Genomic DNA, 20,156 nt, shown 5'->3' on the forward strand with positions numbered 1-20,156 from the left:
TACCACTCACCGGCCACTTTATTAGGTACCCATGCTAGTAACGGTTGGACCCTTTTGCCTTCAGAACTGCCTCAATTCTTCGTGGCATAGATTAACAAGGGAGCAGTTGGACAGGTGTACCTAATAAAGTGGCCGGTGAGTGTATATACACACACACATATATATCGGAATATCGGAGCTCTGTGTGTATTTTTCTTTTTATTTCTTCTTTTTAGTGGAGTTGCTCAGGAACGCAAAATAAAATTTTAAAGTACTATAGTATCGCAAGTGTTAATCTTTTTAGTGGTGCCTTTATATCCAATTGAATGTTCCATATTTTCAATAAAAGAAACAATTTACCTTTATTTGATTTAAATTCAACAAGCGAGTTGCTGTATTTTAGCAGAACACAAAGCAGCACAGATGCAGAACTGAGTGCACTTTAATGTCTATTTATTAAAACGCAAGTAATATCATTATCGTGATATTCTACGTTATTACTCAACATATAGCATATTTTCCTCATATCATGCAGTAAAACAAACTGTTTGCTGACCTTGTTACCACAGACGCCTTCCAGGTTTTACTGTCCGCTCCCTCGGGGATGGCTTTGGATAGAGCTGCTCGCAGTCTTAGCTTGGTTTCTTCAAGCTCTGCCTCGAGCTTCTCATTGGTCGCCTCCAGAGTCGCCTTGGTCACTCTCAGCCTCTCTGTAGCTTCCATCTCCTGTATCAATGTGAAACATGCATACCCACGTAGCACAACAGAGATGAAAACACATATTCACGAGGTTTTCGTGTTCAAATCGCAATTCAAGCTCTCCCGACTCAAAATCGATTCATAGAATTACAAAAATCAGACTTTTTTATTGTATGTCTACTGCAATCACATGGTTGGTAGATAGATAGATAGATAGATAGATAGATAGATAGATAGATAGATAGATAGATATATAGATAGTATATATATACATACAGACAGACAGACAGACAAGACGACAGACAGACGACAGACAGACGACGACAGACAGACAGACAACAACAGACAGACAGACACACAGTAGTTCTATACACACATCTCCATGCAGGAAATGTGCGTTTTGGCCTCTTCTGAGCTTTTTATGATGTTTCAATCTAGTTTCTGTCATTTCAACAGTTTACATTAGTTTTTAACAGTAGCTGTTACACACCCAGATAGGTAGATACTTTATTGATCCCAAGGGGAAATTCAAGGTCCCAGTAGCTTACAGTCATCACACACACAACATACACATACATCATAATACATATTATTAGTATATATATATATATATATATATATATATATATATATATATATATATATATATATATATATATATATATAAAGTAACTACATTTACATACTGTGAACCGTTTTTATTAATCAAGAATCGATAATCTATATTGAATTGAATTGTATGCCTAAAAATCAGAATCTCATGGTGACATTTTCTGAATCGTACACCCCTAGTAAACAGGCTGTGAAAGACACTGGACATTTTGCAGAATTGTACTTTGCAAAAATAAGTTTAAAAAGTATTAGTGTTTTTTTTTTGTTTTTTTTGACTTTTTTGTCACAGTCACATTAACAATAAAAAACGTTTTGTGACCGACGAGTTTTCAGGACACAGGATCTGAATCCATTTTCTGAAGCTAGTGACCAAACACTAAGACACAAACTTTGAAATTGAAATTATTAAACATTTCTTCAGAAACCGCTTTGGAACATTTACATTTTATTGTAGAACTAACTAACTAACTAACTAAACATATACTGTATGTAGTCACCCTTTTGATCTCCTTGCGTAGACGTTCATTTTCCATGACTATTTTCTCCAGTCCTTTGGTTTTAGCTTCAAGTTTAGAGCTCAGCTCAGCTTCACTTTGAGTCTTTAGTTTTTCAAAGTCAACCTAGGAAAAAAACAAAAACAAACTATAGTTAACATGCGCTCTAGTAACAGAACAGATACATTTATAAACTTTTCCAACAGAACATATATGACATGTAAGACGTGGTGGTCAACGACCTTTAGTTTTTCGGTTTCTTGCTCCAAGGCTGCGACCTTGTCTTGATTTGCAGGTGCGCTGGATTTCTTTAGTGTCTCATTTTCCTTCTGCACCCTCTCCACCACCTTCTTCATCAACCCAATGGTCTTCTCAAGTTCAGGTATGGTTTTACCACTTTGACCGGACTGATGAGGAAAACATTGGAAATCACTTTTATGATCTACAACTGCTGCTATCCAATTTCTTCACCATTTGTTTCTTATTAAATTAGATTTTTGTTAAAGTTATTGTTTGTGTTGTGTTTTTTTCACTTCACAAACTGTATAGATAGGTATACTTTTATTTGTTGTTATTTCTGTGTTTTTTCATTTCTGGGAAAATACTTGTGTACAGAAACAACAGGTGACAACAGGTGACATACTCCACGTATATGGGTCAGCTTTTTGTCCACCTCTGCCTTTTCCTTTTTCAGCGCACTGCACATCTCCTTAAGGTCTGCAACTTGATTCTGTGAAACACAAACAAGAGAAAAACTAAACATAAAACACTCTTTTCCAAAAACACTTGCTCTTACACATTTTTGTTGAACTGTTTGGAAAGTTTTGACGCAATGAATGAAGTCACTTTTAAATCAAAATTAATTAAATCGGAATTGTATTATTTTTAAAGAAGAATTCAACCTAAGACAGATGGTCAAGTTGTAAATCAAGAGAAAAAACAGCTCTCACTGATGAGGATTGTTACCACTTTTGGACACAAGATTGGTATCATTCTTTGTATCTAACTCCTGGAACAGTAAATAAGCAGATATCCAAAAATATCAAACTGTTCCAATAACATGCCTCACACACTCAGCACCAATATCAAACAATGGCATAGCACAAAACAACTACCTCTCAATGAAGGTTATGCACACTGTACCTTGAGTCTTGGTAAGTCTTTGTTGGTTTGCTCCACCTGAAAGCGCAGCTCCAGGTTCTCAGAGGCCAGCTTGAGGTTTTCTTTTTGAAGGTCCTGATCTCTCTGTGAGGGAGTGCCAGTGCCTCGACCTGAAGTCTAAAGGAAGGGAAAGACACAAAATCATCCAGGTGAAATTAATGGAAAGTCATAATGGCCATAAACACTGCTGAGGAGAAATAGATAGAACCTTAAAATACTCAATCAAATACTTTAAGGGAGTAGAAGAACAGCTCTATTATTTCTTAGGGTCACGGAACTGTCACTACCAACACACAACCACAGAAACCTTTAGTCCGTAACAGACGAGGCAGAGAAATCACCAACGCGCTAACAAGCCACGCCCACTTACTGTACCTTACTTTTAATAAAGTTTTGCTTTGCCGCATCTACCACAAAGCTATCATGACACCAACACTTCAGCTGGGTGACTACAAAAGCCTGCTGTACCTTCAGATATCTAAGAGATCGTCTCTCTTGTTTTCGTACACGGTCATCCCTTTTTTTCCTGATGAAAAGTGAGTGGTTGCTCAGTTCGGAGTTGCCGTCCACATCTGGTTCTTCTGAGCAAGACGGTTCTGGATTATGTACCTCCGTTGTTTCCTTTTTCGTCACAACCTCTTTATCTTTCAGGTCAGCCTGTTCCTCAGCCTCCTCTGTCTTTTCTTCCCTAAGCCCCACATCATCATCATCATCATCATCATCATCATCTCGATCACAAACACCCTCGTTATTCAAGGCTTCAGTGCCTGTTGCCGCCACGGCTGGCTCAGAGGATGACAGAACAGCTCCTGGTCTTTCCGACGGATCCTCAGGATCCGGCTCACTTCCTTTAATGGTCCATGTTTCTTCAACTTCAGAACCACCTTGGATGTCTTGAGGATGATCTAAAGTATCTGCTTCTGTGTCATCTTCTACAACTAGACTGGCGTCTTCTTCTTTTCCGGTCACATCCGTGTTGTCTGCTGCTGTGTCTTCTGCGACATCAGGACTCAAGCGCTCCTGCTCTGTGCAAACATCCTCTGCTCCCACAACGCTGGTTTGGGTTTCTCTAGCTACCTGGCTTTGCTTTGGCTCTCTTTGTTGATCAGCAGGGTCTTCGACAGCTCCACGGCTAACAGAGCGACTGTAAGACTCAGACAGATGCTGCGCTGCATTCCCTTCACATGCCTCATCTGCAACGTCACAAGTGACTGAACAAATCCTTCTCAAAGCCCATGGGGAGGAGATTTTTGCCTTCACAGGCAATAAATCAGATTCAATCCAATGAAGAAGGAGATACAAAAAGAAAGAGAGTAAAGAATGATGAATAGATAGATTAAAGAAAAAAAACGTTTTGGCTCCTTAATAGAAAAGGAACACATACAGAGATGTAAAATGAGGTCTTGTACAGTACATGTAAGAATTTGTATTGTGGACTGACTACTGGACAACCTGCAACAAATGGGAGGTATTGTAATCCCTATAATGTGTAATTAGGGCTGAAAATAATTATGTTCATTATCAATTGACATAGATTCATTTTTAAATTAATCGATTCATGTTTTATTCTATAAAATGGTAAAAAAATAAAAATAAAATGGCCATCACAAGTTTTTAAGATTTAAGGGTGATGGCTTCAATGAATACCTAAAATAATATAAATCTCATTTAACAAATTCATCAAATACGGTACATTTTATTAATCATTCTAGCATCATACGTATTTGCATGTATTTATGTTTTCATGTGAATTATCAGGATGTTTCTGAGAAAATCCCGCACATGTTGATAAGCACTTACAGAGGGTCTTGATGAAGGCTCTTTGGAGATCTGGCTCTCTATGGAGTGGAGTCTCTCTTCCAGGTAGCGGTTCCTCAGGGTCAGATTCTCCATGGCGTCATCACGAGGTAAAGCCTGGTGCTGTCTGCGAGTTCACAAATAGTTTACCTGTACTGGCATGCATGTTGGCGTCAGCAAAAAACACTAGTGCATAATTGTATGAAATGTATTACATATATAAAATGTTCCCGTTATTATTATGTCAATTCAGCATGTTGTAAAAGTGGCTTCCTGTTCATCAATCTGTTTTTAAAAGTGCAAATAAAGGTTAGATATGAATTGGAAAATATTTTCTAAGTACCTGATTCACAAGTATACTAAACAATAGTGAACTAAAAAACGTGTAAGTAACTCTTCAAAATGCCTTCATTTTAGTGTCTTGCTTTGACTTAGTTATACGACTGCTAGATACTTTATGGTGAGGATTTGTGTCTCCAGGTCTGAGTTCTTCTTCTTTAGCTCTTCCATCTCCTTCTCCAGCTCAGTGGATCGCACTCCGACCACCTGATCAGCTGTCACACCTCGACCCTTCAGCTTTTTCTGCAGTGCACTCTTCTCTTGCTCCAGTCTGCATTCACAATAAAAACATAGAAATATTGGGCTAACAAAAATAGATGCACTCTGTTTTTGACATTTAACAGATTTGAAAGTGGTAGTAGTAGTCAGATTGAATTGTGTTGTTCTTGACAGAATAAAACAGTAAAGTACACTGATTTTATGTTAACAAACCTCCAAAATGGTCATCACTAGAACAAAGTGTATAATTTACAGCACTAAATGAGCAACCAGGCACTTTTTTAGTAGTAAGTTTGGGTGGGATACTAGAACATTTTACAGAAAACGTGTATAGCCACCCCCTTCACTTTGCCTCACCCTCTTATTGTTATGATTTCTTAAACAATTGTTTGTTTTAGACAAGCAGAAAAGACTTCTCAAATGTGTAAATTTCACTTTTCCTTTGTTTTTATATAATAGTAAAATATTATCTTATTTGGTTGGTCATTGATTGTGGGTCAGGCTATAAACAAGGAGTTGGGAGACTTATAATATAATACTTTAAATTACCTTTTTGAATAAAAAATGTATAGACAAAACCATTAAGAAAATTAATCAATAATGAAAATAGTCATTGCAGGCCTGATTATGATTTTTGTCATTACTTCAAGTTTGCAAACTTGAGTCCCCTCGTGCTGTCACGTGCTGAACCAAATGTTCCAAATTGCCTATTGCAGCTGGCGGTGCAACAAGGCGGGTTCCATGGGAGAGGACCCACTCCATGTAGATATAAAAGGCTCATTCTAAGCCAGCAAAAACACAATGAGTCTTAGATTCATGTGATTATACACTAAGGAAAACAATAATGAATATCATATTCCATATCTACCAATAGATCCCCCTAAATCCTACACACTGATCATTCTGTCATGTATACAAAGAGCGAGATCAAAGAATACCGTGTAATCGATACAGTACAATGCATACACTGACCTGCCATAGAGGTCTTTCAGAGTGGAGAGCTGTTTCGACAGTGATTCGTTTTCTCGTTCCTTCTCCTTTAGTAAATTCTTCACCTTTTCCATCTTGGCCTGCCACTTCTTACCCTCCTCCCAACGCCCAATTTCACCTTTGTTCTGTAAGACAAATGTGTCGCACATAAAATGAATGTACAAACAAATGACAGAGCATGAATTATGTTAATAAAACTAACCTTTCCATGATCATCCTTCATCTCTGCTTTTTTCTCCAAGTCACACTCAAGCTTCCTGATCTTCTTGTGCAGATTCTCAATGGTTGACCCCTTTCCATCTGGTTCTGGTTGACTCTTGTCAGCAACAGAGACAAAAAGTTCCATAGCACCTCTTTTTTCTTAATTAGTGTACAGTGGAGACGGACAGTGGCCCTAACCACCAAGCATTCTATATTATATATAAGGCATTACCACTGCAAAGGTTAAGGTCACAACTCATGGCTTCATGTAATGAGAGACAGACACAGAATATGAAGAATAGCTGAATAATTAAATTCAGATATCCACTGGAGGTTAAATCGTAGAAAAACGTGAGTATCCATTCTTGATGCATTCCTCAGTTTACATTTTACAGTTTTATTATATGTCATGGTTTGAATATCTTGCCATTTGTCCACACAATGTAATGATAATATTGTGTCAATTGGCTGTCGTTGAGTGTATCACTTCAAAGCGTATGTAACATCAGCAAAAATAAGCTCCAGCTTAAGGTCAAACAGAGCTGCACGCTTCCTTACAAATCAGTAGCATGGTGTGTTATCTCACACTCTTTAGAGAAACTAACCTGAAGGGCGCTGCTGAGCCTCTTGACTTGCTGCTTGTGATCCTGGATTTCCAGCTCTCTTTCGTCCTTTTCAGCCTGCAGGCGTCTCTGGGTTTTCAGACTCCTCTGGAGGTCCTGGTTTAGGCGGTCCACTTCCTCTTTCAGGGTGTTCTCCCGGCCTCTGGCTGCTCTGGCAAACTCCTTTGCAGCTTGAAGTTCTTCATTGAGTTCTTGCACCCGCACCTTTGTCAGAAGAGGGATTTTCTTTTGATATTCTATAGTTTTCTTATTGACAACAAATCCCAAAAGCCCAAAACCATGAATGGATTGATGCTACTAACAGGTATTGTCTGTGTATGTGCCATAGAGCTCTATTGTTTTCAAAAATCAAATCAATCAAACACAGTCAATGTAGTTTATATTGAGTCAATCTCACATGCACCAGTCCCGCTGCCATAAATACGCACTAGTGTGCCAGATGTATATTAGTCTGCAACTGGAAATAGTCCCCTACAAATGCACTAGATAAACCCTGTTTCAGTGACATTTGATAAAATGTAGTGTCCAGCTGTTTTAGAAAATAACCTTTTTCTTTAAACAAAACTTTGAAATTTGTAAATTTATAATAAATGACCACAATAGAAACAAAGGGGCATGCTGTGGAGTTCCACAGGTAAGCAGCAACATATTTAGGGACTAGCTAACACCATTGACTAACACCATTGTTGGTTTTGGTCTTTTAATGGAATTTGCTGGCAATTACAAACATAACAGAATATACCTAGACTTATCTCATTAGCTCGTTATAATAGTTAGTTATGTCCATGAAATGCAACAGGCTAATAGCATTATAGGTAAACCAGTGTCTCTAAATACAACAATCTGCCAAGTTATGCAACACAGATTAATCAGAAAGTTAATCAAAATCTTTCCAAACTGCTGACTTTCTTTATCCAAATGAGCCTCCAGTTAGCTGTATTGGTGATTAATGAAATGAATAGGGGTCAATTGGAGTCAGACACGCTGTCTATTTAAGGAGGCTGGCACATGCCATGTGTTCACCAACTTCACTTTATGGTTAGCTACAATTTAGGGACACTGAGGACTTATGGGCTTCGACTGCAAATTAAAATAGGCCAGTAGTGTCTACTTGGTTGCTGATGAGTATAAAAGGGGGGAGTACATTTTATTGCTGTTGCTTTATGGAATGTTACTAAGTTATGGAATCGTAATCTGAGTTAATTTACTCCTGAAGTTTTCTTTGTGTCAGTCAATTAGTTGAACAGCTTTTTATAATTGTCAATAATCATATAGATCATACATGAAAACTGTGGGTGTTATTATAATAAAGGGGTCCCACCTTAAGGTCTTTGGTGTGTCGGTCAACCAGCATCTGTACATTGAGACTCTCCTCTTTTTGTGCAGCGCTGGCTATGACTTGCTGCTCTGCAGCAGAAGTCATTTCTGCCCGCAGCTCCAACAGGGCTTTACTGAGAGCCTGAGAAAACAGGGATCAGAGAAACGTCAGAAATGATAAATATGATGAGTGTAGTGGTCATATTTCATTTTACATTTAATGCACCATTATCTCCTCTTCCTCTCTCCCTACGCATTCTTGGTATAAACTTGATAAACATTTTTTTCTTGTATAGTTTTGACATAGAATAGAATAATGTATGTGTCATTAAAAACGCTTGGGCACTTTAATTCATAGTGAAATTAGTATCCAAATAAACTGCTTTTGCTTGTTATACAGCTAAAAGGTTGAAGAGCAGATTTTATTCAAATGTTATTTCAGTACCAGCATAAATTCAGTGGAGTACAGTAGGAAAACATCAGGGTCAGGTTACCACTTCATCACACAGAATCTGGGTATTTTCGACAGACCAAAAAGTATAAGAAAACTTTTATAATAAAAAAACAACCTTAAGCTGTTTCTCTTTCTGGGTGAGCTGTGCTTTCAGTCGTTCAACCAGGTTTTTCATGGTGTTGCTGGGGGAGCGGACGTTGGCCTCCTTCTGGGCTGCCAGCTCAGTTTTGAGGTAGTTCATCTCCTTCTCCATCTGCGCCATCTTGGCCGTCTGATCCTCAGTCTCACCAGTCAGATTTTTCACCTGGGCAGCATGATCCCCCTCCAGCCTGCAACAAATCCTCTCTGTTAGATTGGTTTTATAAAATAGTCTGTTTTTTTACTGACCATGTGTTTCTTGCGTTGGTATGCAGGGGGTGTAAGTTGTGATTAGAGTAAATCAAAATCAAAAACACTTAAAGGGAACATACCTTAACTAACATAAACGTTAGCCTGAAGCAAACATAGAAAAATAAATTCATGTCCACTTTATCACTCATACAGAAGAAGAAGTACCACATTGCAGTCACAAGCCTCGGCCAACTGGTCAAGTTGCAGTTTGCATCCATGTCTGTCTTGACTTACATAATATACTGTATATAGTGAAGAACTTGAAGAAGTTTAATAAAGGGTTTTAAGTGTATTTTTGGCAAATCATGGATGCTTCACACACATCTTCAATATGGCAGGACAAAAGATCTATACAATCACCTTAGCTTCAAGATTAGTTTCACTAATTCTGACGCCCAACTGGAACATCCACCCATTGTCCTTGTACCTCATCAGCTGCATATGATGGAGCTTTCACACATTAGGTGTAATCTTGGATGAGTTGCCAATTAGCCAAGTGCTTACAGTTAAATTAATGGTGAACAACGTTAGGCATTTCACACTCACAACTTAAATGTGTTAACATTCCTCTGCTAATCTTGGGTTCATTTTATCAAAATATCCCAAAAAATACTGAGTTGAGATCAGTTGATTTCAGTGTTTCAAGGATGTTAACACTAATGTGATAAAAATAGATGTATGTCAGCCTATGTATAAAAAATGTAATTGTTAATTAAGTGGACCGCTAATAATATTTGCATCAATAATTCATGTAATAACTTAGCTAAATCACTACGATAAAAAACAAACGATGGATGCTTCAGAAAAAAAACAAAAACACTGGTTTAATAAAGGGATAATCACTTTGACATCTCGTCAGCGTGTTTCTTAGCCAGTATTTCCATGGCAGCCCTCTGTCGCTCCAGCTCAGCAGTGGCCAGCTTCAGCTTCTCTGTGACGGAGGCAAGTGAGATGTCCTGTTCAGCCACTGTCTGCTCCAACTCAGACAGATGCTCCAAATGCTTGGTGGTTGGCACACTGATAGTGGGCTTCTTCATTAATTCCTGGACAAAGGACGTAGGGTGCATTAAACACTTAGTGCAGCATTAAACAAAGCAGAACTCCAAATTTCAAATAGAGCTCAAAGCCACACTGAGGAACATCTAAATTACTCGCGGAACTTTTTTCTTTTTCCTCTGTCTCAAGTAAGGCATAACCTTACTTTTAATTATATCAAATAAAGATATTTCACCCCTCTTCCTAAAATGGTGATAAATGGATCCTATTGATCTACTTCATTATTTTATGAATGAAGCAGTACACGAGTTAAAGCAGCGTGGGCCTGCATACCTCCCTCCAAACGTTCCTGTACTTTCAGAAATTACTTCCCTACGATCAGGAACTTTTTAGGGGGTACAAAAGGCCCCCAGAAAATGTCCCCATGATTTCCCCTTAATTTAGACCCTAATCCCTGCAGACAAAATGTACTTTGTTCCTCAGAAGGTTCCGGGGGAAAGCAGCTTATCTCAAGCACTTTACTATTTTTCACTTGTGAAAAAGTCATATTTTGGTCCTGCTTTGGCACAGTCTTTGTTGCCAATGTTGTTGTGAGCCTTAACTCAGCTATTTGAGCAGAACAACAAAAATAGTTCACAAAGCAAGGCATGGATACATGCATACCATTGCTGTCTGTCTGAAGTGGTCCAGGGAGGTGTCAGTGTGCAAGTCCAACTTCTGATGCAACATCCTCAGCTCCTCCTGGTGTCTCTTTATCATCTCCTCCTGATCCTGGGATCAACAAGGTACTGGTTAATTGAAACCCAAATGCTTTGGTTATAGAAAAATGACCTTCTAAAAACATTATTAATTTTACTATAACTCCAAGCCAGGTATCCAAATTGAAGAGGTAATTTTAGTAGATAATTGCTATAATTTCTACTTTTCCACCCATTGGAGAGTCAAGACATTCATAAACCTTAACTCCAACATACACTGCAACTAATCCCTGATAAAATAGTACTTACAAAGTAGCTAATGCCTCTTAAAACGCACATAGAAATTAATATAAAAGAATTTTTGCATCCTTTTATCACTGTACCTGTCTGGCTTGAGCCAACTGCTTGTGGTATTTCTTTAGCACGTCCTCTTTTTTGTCAAGTCGACCCTGGAGGTCTTTGATGGTCTGGTGGGCCAGCTTAAGGGTAGGCTGGTTGTCTGACTGGCCCTCTTCATGTTTGGCAATGTCAGCTAGCAGGCGTTCTCTGTTGGCAGCAGCTGGGAGCCGAAGACGCAGCTCATTGATAACTCTATCCCTGGACAAAATGTTTTGTTCTGCCTTCCACAGAGCTGCTTCTTTCTCTTTCAACTTCTGCATAGGAAAGGAATTAGATTTCAAACACTATGCTATGCATTTGATTTATGAGAAATACTGAGTGCATGAACAGGGAATGAATACTATACCTCGTCCAACCTTTTGCAGGTGGCCTGTGTGTCCGACACAGTGCGGACATGCTCTCTGATTTTAGCCAAAGCAAACTCTAACTGATGAGCAAGAGGTAGACTCGGGTCTGGTAGGGATCCTGTACCATCCTCATACTGAAAACAACCACAAATATAGTAATACCCTGAATCGGCAACACCAGCCAGTTTCTGAATAATCATGTTTTACTTCCTGTTAAGAGGGACAAAGTTTACCTTTTCCGCACTGCTTAGAATTTCCTGCTGGTGCTTCTCGTACTGGTCCAGCTGGCGCTCTAGTTCCACCTCTCGCTGATCATATGCAAGCTGGCGTTCTTCTTGAAGCTTGACATGGCAAAAATAAGAGTTTTCTGCATTACTTTGAACACTAGAATACTACTGACACACTTTTGTACGTACAAGCTCCTTAACAAGTGAAGCAGTTAAAACTGTGAGGTGGTCATACTTACACTTTTCTCCACTCTTTGTGCTGAGGTAATTAAGTCACAACACAACAATGCTTTTGTATAACATTGATGCGTTTGTCAAGTGGTTGTTTATTAATTTTGAAGTAACAAATGTGTGTCAGCAAATTTGTGTGCATAGAGAGTTTTTCTGTTACCATGTTTTGCTGCACATTATCCTCCTCTAGCGCATGGATAGTTTGCTCTTGCTCCTCCATAAGGTTCTTCAGGTACCTGATCTCCTCCTTCTGGACCACCAGCTCCCTGCCTTTCCTCAGCTCCTGTAGACGAGCCTCTTCCATCTTCTTGTGCCACTCAGTTACCTGTTTTAAGTGTTACAGTGGAGTAATCTTCAGCAATTGCAGATTGGCTGTGGGCAATATGTGCCACAAACCAATAGGCTCTCAAAACCAACAGTGTGTTATTCTACTATTTAAAAAAGAAGAAGAAAAGATTTTAACATTTCTATCTGTCAATCAACCAGAATTACCTTTTGGGCCCCTTTCACATCCTTCAGTGTTGAGATGAGCTCCTCCAGGCATCGAAGTCTCAGTTCTAGTTCTTCAGCCCTGCCCTCTGCTTTCCTCCTCTCCTCCATGGCCTTCCTTTTCTCTTCCAGGGCTTTTGCTCTGTCCTCCTGGACGCTCACCATGGCCAAAGAGAACTTTTCCTGTTGGGGAAGAGGTAGTGCTCCGGCAAATTGCCTACGTAGCGACTGGATGGTCTGCCGTAGGTGCTTGGAGCGATTTCTGCCCTCCTGGCGGGCGAGGAACAAGGAGCGCTCACCGGCATCCAGTCGCTGTTCAGCACGCAGCTTATAGGCCTCCAGCTGTTGGATGTGAGAGGTGGCAGCCTCCAGCTTGGCCAAAGAAGCCGACTCACTGAGCTGCAGAGCCACAATGTGCTGGTGGAGCTTCGCAATGAGGGCCTTCTCATCGGACTGTGACTGAAGGAAAGAGATGACGCTGTGAAGACACGCTTAAATCCATTTCACCCAACTCAATGTACTCAAACTGTTGGCTACACAACCAGGGTCGTTTGTGTTTTCATTCATACATTTTCACGTACTTTACTTTTCCAATATTGAGAGGCAGAGCAATTATACAAATGTTTCAACTATGGATTTATTTTGACTTTCTTTCCATATTTTTGCCATTATAAAAAAAGGAAATGCCTTTAGATTTTTATTCATCTGTGTAAAATAAACAGCAATACAACAATAACTAATTGTCGCCTGTCAACTGATAACTGAAAGTTCAGTTCATTATCAGATATGCTGGGTTCTTACACTGCATCAAGTAGCTAAGATGCTGAGTTAAAATCCCATTTATTGTATTTGTAAATCAGAGGTTTACTGTTTATCAGGCAGTCAGCCTTATAAATGCTTCTGACTTGAAAAGCAAGAGTAAAATCTAATGTAATGAACAGGTACCACCCAATTACCTGGTAGTCCAGTATTTGTCTCCTCAAAGCTTCTACTTCCTTCTCTTTGGACTGTTGTCTGGCCTGTATAGCAGACACCTGCATCATGGCCACATCAGACACCTCTTGAAGCCTGTACAAAATAAAAAAAAAAAAAAAATACATTCATTAACTATATAGTTTTAATAGTATAAAAGGCCTAAATGCCTTTATTACCAACATTATAAGTAACAGTGCAACTAATTGAAATAAAAATTAATTGAAAAATGTTTTAAATAAAAACATAGGAATGGTCATGCTTAAGTATTTTTAGGAATGATACAACTGCTGAGGTTCCCTTGAGCAACGCACCAAACCCAACAAACTGCTTCAGGTGAGCCATATCATATGTTGTCCCTGCGCTAACCCCCTGAATTGCATGTGTGTGTGCTATTAAAGAAATATACATTTCAACAGCCAATTACCTTGTGTGGATAGACAAATAATAAAGTAAAGTAAGTAAATGACCAATCTCAGGCCTGCACATTGTCAAACGTACTTAGAAACCTCGATGCGCAGCTCAGCCTCGGCCTTCTCCAACTCTGCAATCCTGGCTCTGTCCGCATCGCTCACAGCTTTGCTGATGCTGTCTGCCAGCTCATCTCTCAGCTCCCGCTCCACCCTCTGGGCCTCTACATTCATCTTGGTCAACTTAAGAAAAACAGAAGATTTTTATTTTTTAAATAAGTCTATTTAAAAAAAAAAAGACTTTGGGGGGAAAAATGTCCTAAACTAGTGCGAATCTGGCACATATTGAGTTGTGTTGCAGTTTATAGGGGTCATAAACCAAGTTTTTGAGAAATATATACTGTATATTTTTTCTAAGCTATCTCTTTGTCTGCCGGGTGAACCAAATGGCCTTTTACACCTAGCACAATCTATTTAAAATCTATTACACAGACACCCTCAAAAACAACAAGACTCAAGTGTGTGACAGAAAACAACCCGTCTGCTGTTATCCTTGGCCTCATACCTCTGCAAACTTGGACTCCAGTTCTAAGTTACGGTCTTCCACCTGCTTGAGGGTGTTCCTCAGGTGTTCATACATTTTGTGCGCATGCTCAGCTCTCTGCCTCTCGTTCAGCTCCTTCATCTCTAGAGTGGTGATGCGCCTGGCGGAAGACACCATCTCTTTGTTGATCAAAGCTTTGTCCGCCTTATCCATTCCATTTGCATCTCCTGATATTGAAGGAAAAAACACAATTCGAATGAGAATACGATTTATGGGGGGAATCCACAAACTTACAAGTTAAGTTATGGTTAATTGTTTTGCAGCAAGTTATAAAACTGGGATCAAATTAAAATGGTTTCATACTCATTTACTAATATATATAATTAAAATGTAACTGTTTTAGTATGTAGCAGTGAGTGTTCCTTATTTGGTGTATTTTTGCCAGCAGGTTTAGACCAGGTTCTAACTATACCTATTTTTTAGGTTCCTTTTCAGATCCTTTTTTGCAAAAGAAGCAATCAAAATGAAGATAACACACCTAAGGTGTCTGTGGTAATCATCCACTGTATTGCAACACTGCATGTATCCAGGATAAAACAGTAAATCAAAGATGGCCATGTTGTGTTGATAAAAAAAAAATGATGGCAAGAACTTCTGCTTTAAAAGAATGAACTTTTCTTTACTTGGCACAGTCAATCTGTGCATGCTTTGTTTGTATAAGATTTGATCATAACAGATCCCTTCTTTCAGTGAGTCACAGACTGTTTTAGTTCCTTTGTAGCCTGGTTTTATGGGCCTTCTAACACATTTAAAAGATATCATAACATAGTGTACTGCCTGTTTATGGTGTTTTAGACATTTGTTTCTGAATAATGAAATAACTTACTGAATATAATCAAACGTATCCTTAGTTTTAGCTTACCAATTGCATTGATGTTGTCCCATGCTTGCTCTAAAGTATTCAGTTTCTCCTTTGTGATCTCCAGTTCTTTATTCATAGCTGAGATTTGCTCCCGCAAATACTCATTCTCGCTCTGAGAGACAGAAAAAGATGTAACAAAGATGGCATGGTCAGTTAACGGTTAGATGTTAAAATGATAAAAGGTGTTGGTAAACATGTAAAGAAGATACTAGGGCAGTAGGGCATTAGCTATGATACCTCCAAATGTTCGAGGTTGGTGGTTCTCTGCATCAGGTGGCTGTCCCTCTGTAGCATGTCTCTGTATTTGACCGTTAGCTCTGTATACTGTTTGTTAGCCCTCTCCAGGTCTGATGAGGGCACACTGTCATCCAAGGCCTTCTGCAGTGCTGTTATCTTATATGCAGCCATTTCCTAAGACAAATCAAAAAGACAGTGCTGTTAAATGGCCCTAGAACGGTGGAAATACTGGCAGACTCCAAATGCAACTTTTAAATTAGATTTTTATCACTTGCATTAGATCTATTGCAGAGTCTGTGGGTGGAATTGAAATTTTTTGTTTCTCTACCTTGTATCTCTGCAGGTAGCCAATCCTTTGGGTGACAGCGGCCTGCATGTGGCTGCTCTCATCCTTCAGCTTGCCGTTCTCCTTGCTGAGGTGCTGTTCTTGCTCCAGCAGGGTGATATAGCGCCGCGTCAGTTTCTTCTCATTAACCTTCAGCACAGTCAACGCGCGCGATGCTTCGCTCAACTGTCTCCTGATTAACTCTGGGTCCTTCTGAAGAGTGTCAAGCAGCTTCTGAGGGATGAAATGGTTAAGTGCTGTAATAAAACTGATTTTTGATGACACTTTGGGGAAAATTCAGTACAAGGTAGGTCAAGTATAATGAAGCACAGAGGATAATCCATAACAATTCCACCTTGGTATTCTTTTCCTCATATTTGGCAACTTATCCATTTTAATTTTCTGTACCCATTTTTGTGTGTGTGTGTGTGTGTGTGTGTGTGTGTGTGTGTGTGTGTGTGTTTTAAGTGTGTGTTTAAAGTACTTTAAGTAAAAGCGCTACAAAATGCAGTCATAATGCAACATTTAAGTACCAACCACGTAAACATTTATTTGACACTTACGTTGAATTCTTGGATTTTAACAGCATCAACCTGCTGTTGATCCTCCAGCTTGTTCTTCATCTCTGTAAATGTCTTTTTCTCCTGTTGCCAGTCGGCCTTCTCACTAAGCAAAAATTAAAAATAAAATACAAATTGTTTCAAATTTTGCACTGACGGTTACCAACCTGCGAAAATATTTCTTGTCAACCAACCTTAGGTATTCTTTATAGAGGAGTCCCTGTTGGTGGCTAATAACAGAAAACTTGTCTTTGTATTCCTCCAGAGTTCCTGCGAGTGTCTTGTTTTTTTCCTCCTTGTTTTTTAGCTCCTAATTAATACAAGTATTGGACGTGTTTAATTTATAAATGGGGCATATTGTTGATTTACAGCTTTTCCATTCAGGTCTTAAGAAGGCAGTGAAACTGACCTGAAGAAGTCGAACAGCGTACTCATTCAGAGAACTAATAACCTCAGTGCTGCTGGGCTCCAGGCCCTCGGGGAGGGTCAGAGGTCGGAAGACAAGTCCCCTGCTGCCCGACCTCCTTAACAGCTCCAATTCACCTTCCAGTTGGCTCACCTGACAAGCAAAACAAAAGCAATGCCTGGTAGTCAAACTATTATATTGATAATAATAGGGCTGCACATTTTTATTATTTAATCGTCTTCGCAATATCAACTTGCGCAATACACACATCACAAAATGCCACGTCATATTGTGAAAGACACTCAAAGATGTTTTTTGTGTTCGTTGAAAGAAAATAGCAGAAGAAAACTGCACATAAAACTATAACCTTTTTTTAAAGTTGCTTTTTTTCTTCAATGTTTAATTTGTTCGAAAAGGAGCGTGTTGGAAAATTATTTCCATCAATTTGTTTTTTATTCTACATTTCTTTGTATTTTAGCAGAATACAGAAAGCAGCAGTATTGCAGAACTGTGTATTTTATCTGTTTATTTATGGCAAATCACATTTTCCTTATATTGTGAAGCCCTAGATAATACCAACTTCTAAATATTTGTCTTTTGTCCATTAAAATAGTTCCCAAGTTCACTTCTAATATCAGAGGCTTACTCTTTGTTTTAACCATAGGACAGCATCAATCTAAACTGCTAAGCATGGGTTTCTTTCTTACAAGAACAAAAGGCATTTTAGGAAAATGATGATCAAGTGATTCACTTCATAACCAATGCCATTGAAAAAAAGAATGTGAAACATAGCGCACCAAAGTCAGACAAATTAATAAAGAGAAAAAGTAACATGTATAACAATAAATAATAAGAGCACAATGAACCAGACAATCAGTTAAAAAAGTAAGACACCTGAGATAGGATACATAAAAGAACAAAGTGGTGTTAATAAAACTGGAGAACTTATGGATGAGATACGATAACTGCCTTGGGGAAATACTTTGATATGAAACTAGGGTTTCTCATTTTAAGAACAAGGATCCAAGCAACACTTGTTTCTATTCAACTTTACATATCAGAGACTGGTTTAATTGAAACTGAATGGAAGCTGAAAAGTGAACACACAAGTTTGTTTACCTCCTTTCTCTTGTTATATGAAACAGAAGCAACACAAGTTGAATACAGAGAAGACTGATTGTTTGAAGAAATGTTCCAGTCATGCTAATTACTCCCAGAGATGAAGAGCATGCCAGGCATTGCCACTGTCTCTATAAATCTTCATTATATGAATGTGTAAATTTGTCTGTATAAGTACTTCCATGTAAGCCATTTATTCTGTTGATTTGAAAGAAAGAGTTGCGACACACAGCTGTAAACATCTGGAGTTAACATTGAATAAGCAAAGTTTTATAACTGCTTGACGTTGAATGACTTGACAAATCATGTTTGGATGTGTGCCAAGAAAAACCTGACAAGGTATACTATACTGCTTTGCTGCTCGCCAAAGGATTTGGGCAAAATAAGTGATTTAATAGAAAAGTTCAAGCGTCATGATTAAAAAATCAATTATCATGTTGTCTATCATTCAACAGCATCATCTCCTTATCTTGACATAAAACAATAAGGATGTACCTTTTCTTTGGCTCTGGCATGCTGACTGAAACTGCTCGTTGCTTCCTCCCGGGCCAATTTCAATTCCTGCCTTAGTTCTTCATTTCTCCCCACCAGCTGATGTATTTGGGACTTTAGGTGCAGGACTGGCTCAGACTGCCCGCTCATGTTGCCAATATCTGCAGCCTGTTACAAATGAGCATAGTTAAAATGCCATTAAAACAAACCAAATTAAACATTGGATGATGGATTATAGACCCAATCTGTGAAATAAAAACAGATCGTTTTAAGTATTGTCTGTCAGTCGGTGAACAGGTTTCATTTAACATTTCACATTTGCTAAAAATTCTTGTACATAAAACTTCATGTACTCCCCCCCCCAAAAGAAATTACACTGCTGACAGTAAAGATCACATTAACACCATTACTTATGGTTATGGTTTTTCAGTTTGAATGTGGATTGCACCTGGCCCTTCCTGTTACTTCTTCCTGTGATGGACATGTCTGATGCTGAGCCCAGCAGTGTGACGTCAAAGCCACGCAAGCATCCTCTTCAGCTGTCTCGAATTTGACTTGCCAATAAGACGTTATGCTAAACGATAGCACACCAGCACATTAACCAAAGTTTGACTCCTCTCAACTGTTTTTTTTGGTCATGCCGCATTTGTTGTTCATAAAGTTGCTATGTGACCAGCCCTCAGCTTTATCAACTGACAGAAACCATTACAATGCAAAGAATGGAAGTATGCCCATTGTTTTCAGCAGAGCACATCCAATTGTAAAAGCACTGTACACAGTGAATATTGAGGCCGTGAGAAACTATACATAAACAACCATGTGATGACAGATTGCAGAAGCATGATATAAAAAACATAAATAGCATTTAACATAAAACTTATTGCACTTAATTCCTTCAGTATTAAATGCAGTTAGGTTAAATGTTATGTTTCCTTTGTGGCATTTTATTATTAGTCGAGATTTTTCAAGGGACGACATAGATAAAGTACCAGGTATAGCTTATGAGAGATTTGCCAAAACTCATAAGATATTTCTATTTCTAGCATGCACGCACTTTCGGCGCGGCTTGAGTGTGAGACTAGCATGTCATGCAGGCAGTGTGTAAGCTTTAACCTGTTAACATGGAAGCTGAAGAAAGAAAAAAAACACGCCACGCAGCTGGCACTCTCACGCCACGCAGGCAGTACGTAGCCGACCTGAGTCTTCTTTAACCCTTGTATTGTCTTCACTTCCGGGACTGTCTCGTATCCCTCGGGTCAAATTGACCCGTGACTTATACAGGGTTTAAAAAAAAATGCTGAGATAAAAATTTTCTTCAAAATCTATTTACAAATATTGTCTATCTCAATTTCGAACAATTGAGATAACATATACTGTATGTTTAGGGAATGCAATCAGTCTCTACCAGCACACAATTAAAAATGCAAGTGTGATTCATTTTTTTGTCATAAGGTTATAATTCATGTTAAAAATCCACTATGTGATCGTTCTTATCTTGGAAAAAAAG

The 20,156-nt window shown here is 38.7% G+C and overlaps 1 protein-coding gene across 10 annotated transcripts in view; it reads right to left on the bottom strand.

Moving 5' to 3' along the window:
• Positions 1 to 20,156, bottom strand: part of cep290 (centrosomal protein 290) — a 40,888-nt gene that overhangs the window by 6,009 nt on the left and 14,723 nt on the right. For 5 of the 10 annotated variants that reach the window (XM_032522869.1, XM_032522870.1, XM_032522866.1 and 2 more), the window contains 30 exons: positions 18,653 to 18,817; positions 17,042 to 17,191; positions 16,827 to 16,942; positions 16,636 to 16,738; positions 16,076 to 16,306; positions 15,748 to 15,921; positions 15,511 to 15,622; positions 14,610 to 14,818; positions 14,136 to 14,287; positions 13,619 to 13,730; positions 12,666 to 13,121; positions 12,334 to 12,498; positions 11,949 to 12,056; positions 11,715 to 11,849; positions 11,353 to 11,622; positions 10,935 to 11,042; positions 10,119 to 10,318; positions 9,001 to 9,214; positions 8,436 to 8,573; positions 7,097 to 7,318; positions 6,493 to 6,606; positions 6,273 to 6,415; positions 5,197 to 5,352; positions 4,746 to 4,869; positions 3,414 to 4,199; positions 2,928 to 3,062; positions 2,428 to 2,514; positions 2,027 to 2,191; positions 1,788 to 1,910; positions 536 to 705 (listed from right to left, as the gene is read on the bottom strand). In XM_032522869.1, the coding sequence (XP_032378760.1) occupies positions 536 to 705; positions 1,788 to 1,910; positions 2,027 to 2,191; positions 2,428 to 2,514; positions 2,928 to 3,062; positions 3,414 to 4,199; positions 4,746 to 4,869; positions 5,197 to 5,352; positions 6,273 to 6,415; positions 6,493 to 6,606; positions 7,097 to 7,318; positions 8,436 to 8,573; positions 9,001 to 9,214; positions 10,119 to 10,318; positions 10,935 to 11,042; positions 11,353 to 11,622; positions 11,715 to 11,849; positions 11,949 to 12,056; positions 12,334 to 12,498; positions 12,666 to 13,121; positions 13,619 to 13,730; positions 14,136 to 14,287; positions 14,610 to 14,818; positions 15,511 to 15,622; positions 15,748 to 15,921; positions 16,076 to 16,306; positions 16,636 to 16,738; positions 16,827 to 16,942; positions 17,042 to 17,191; positions 18,653 to 18,817 (5,543 nt within the window). The remainder of the gene's footprint in view (positions 1 to 535; positions 706 to 1,787; positions 1,911 to 2,026; positions 2,192 to 2,427; positions 2,515 to 2,927; positions 3,063 to 3,413; positions 4,200 to 4,745; positions 4,870 to 5,196; positions 5,353 to 6,272; positions 6,416 to 6,492; positions 6,607 to 7,096; positions 7,319 to 8,435; positions 8,574 to 9,000; positions 9,215 to 10,118; positions 10,319 to 10,934; positions 11,043 to 11,352; positions 11,623 to 11,714; positions 11,850 to 11,948; positions 12,057 to 12,333; positions 12,499 to 12,665; positions 13,122 to 13,618; positions 13,731 to 14,135; positions 14,288 to 14,609; positions 14,819 to 15,510; positions 15,623 to 15,747; positions 15,922 to 16,075; positions 16,307 to 16,635; positions 16,739 to 16,826; positions 16,943 to 17,041; positions 17,192 to 18,652; positions 18,818 to 20,156) is intronic. The other 5 variants (XM_032522875.1, XM_032522876.1, XM_032522867.1 and 2 more) reach the window with 4 other exon arrangements.

This window comes from Etheostoma spectabile, chromosome 8 (genome assembly GCF_008692095.1).
Source record: "Etheostoma spectabile isolate EspeVRDwgs_2016 chromosome 8, UIUC_Espe_1.0, whole genome shotgun sequence".
In the NCBI taxonomy this organism is placed as follows: Eukaryota; Metazoa; Chordata; class Actinopteri; order Perciformes; family Percidae; genus Etheostoma; species Etheostoma spectabile.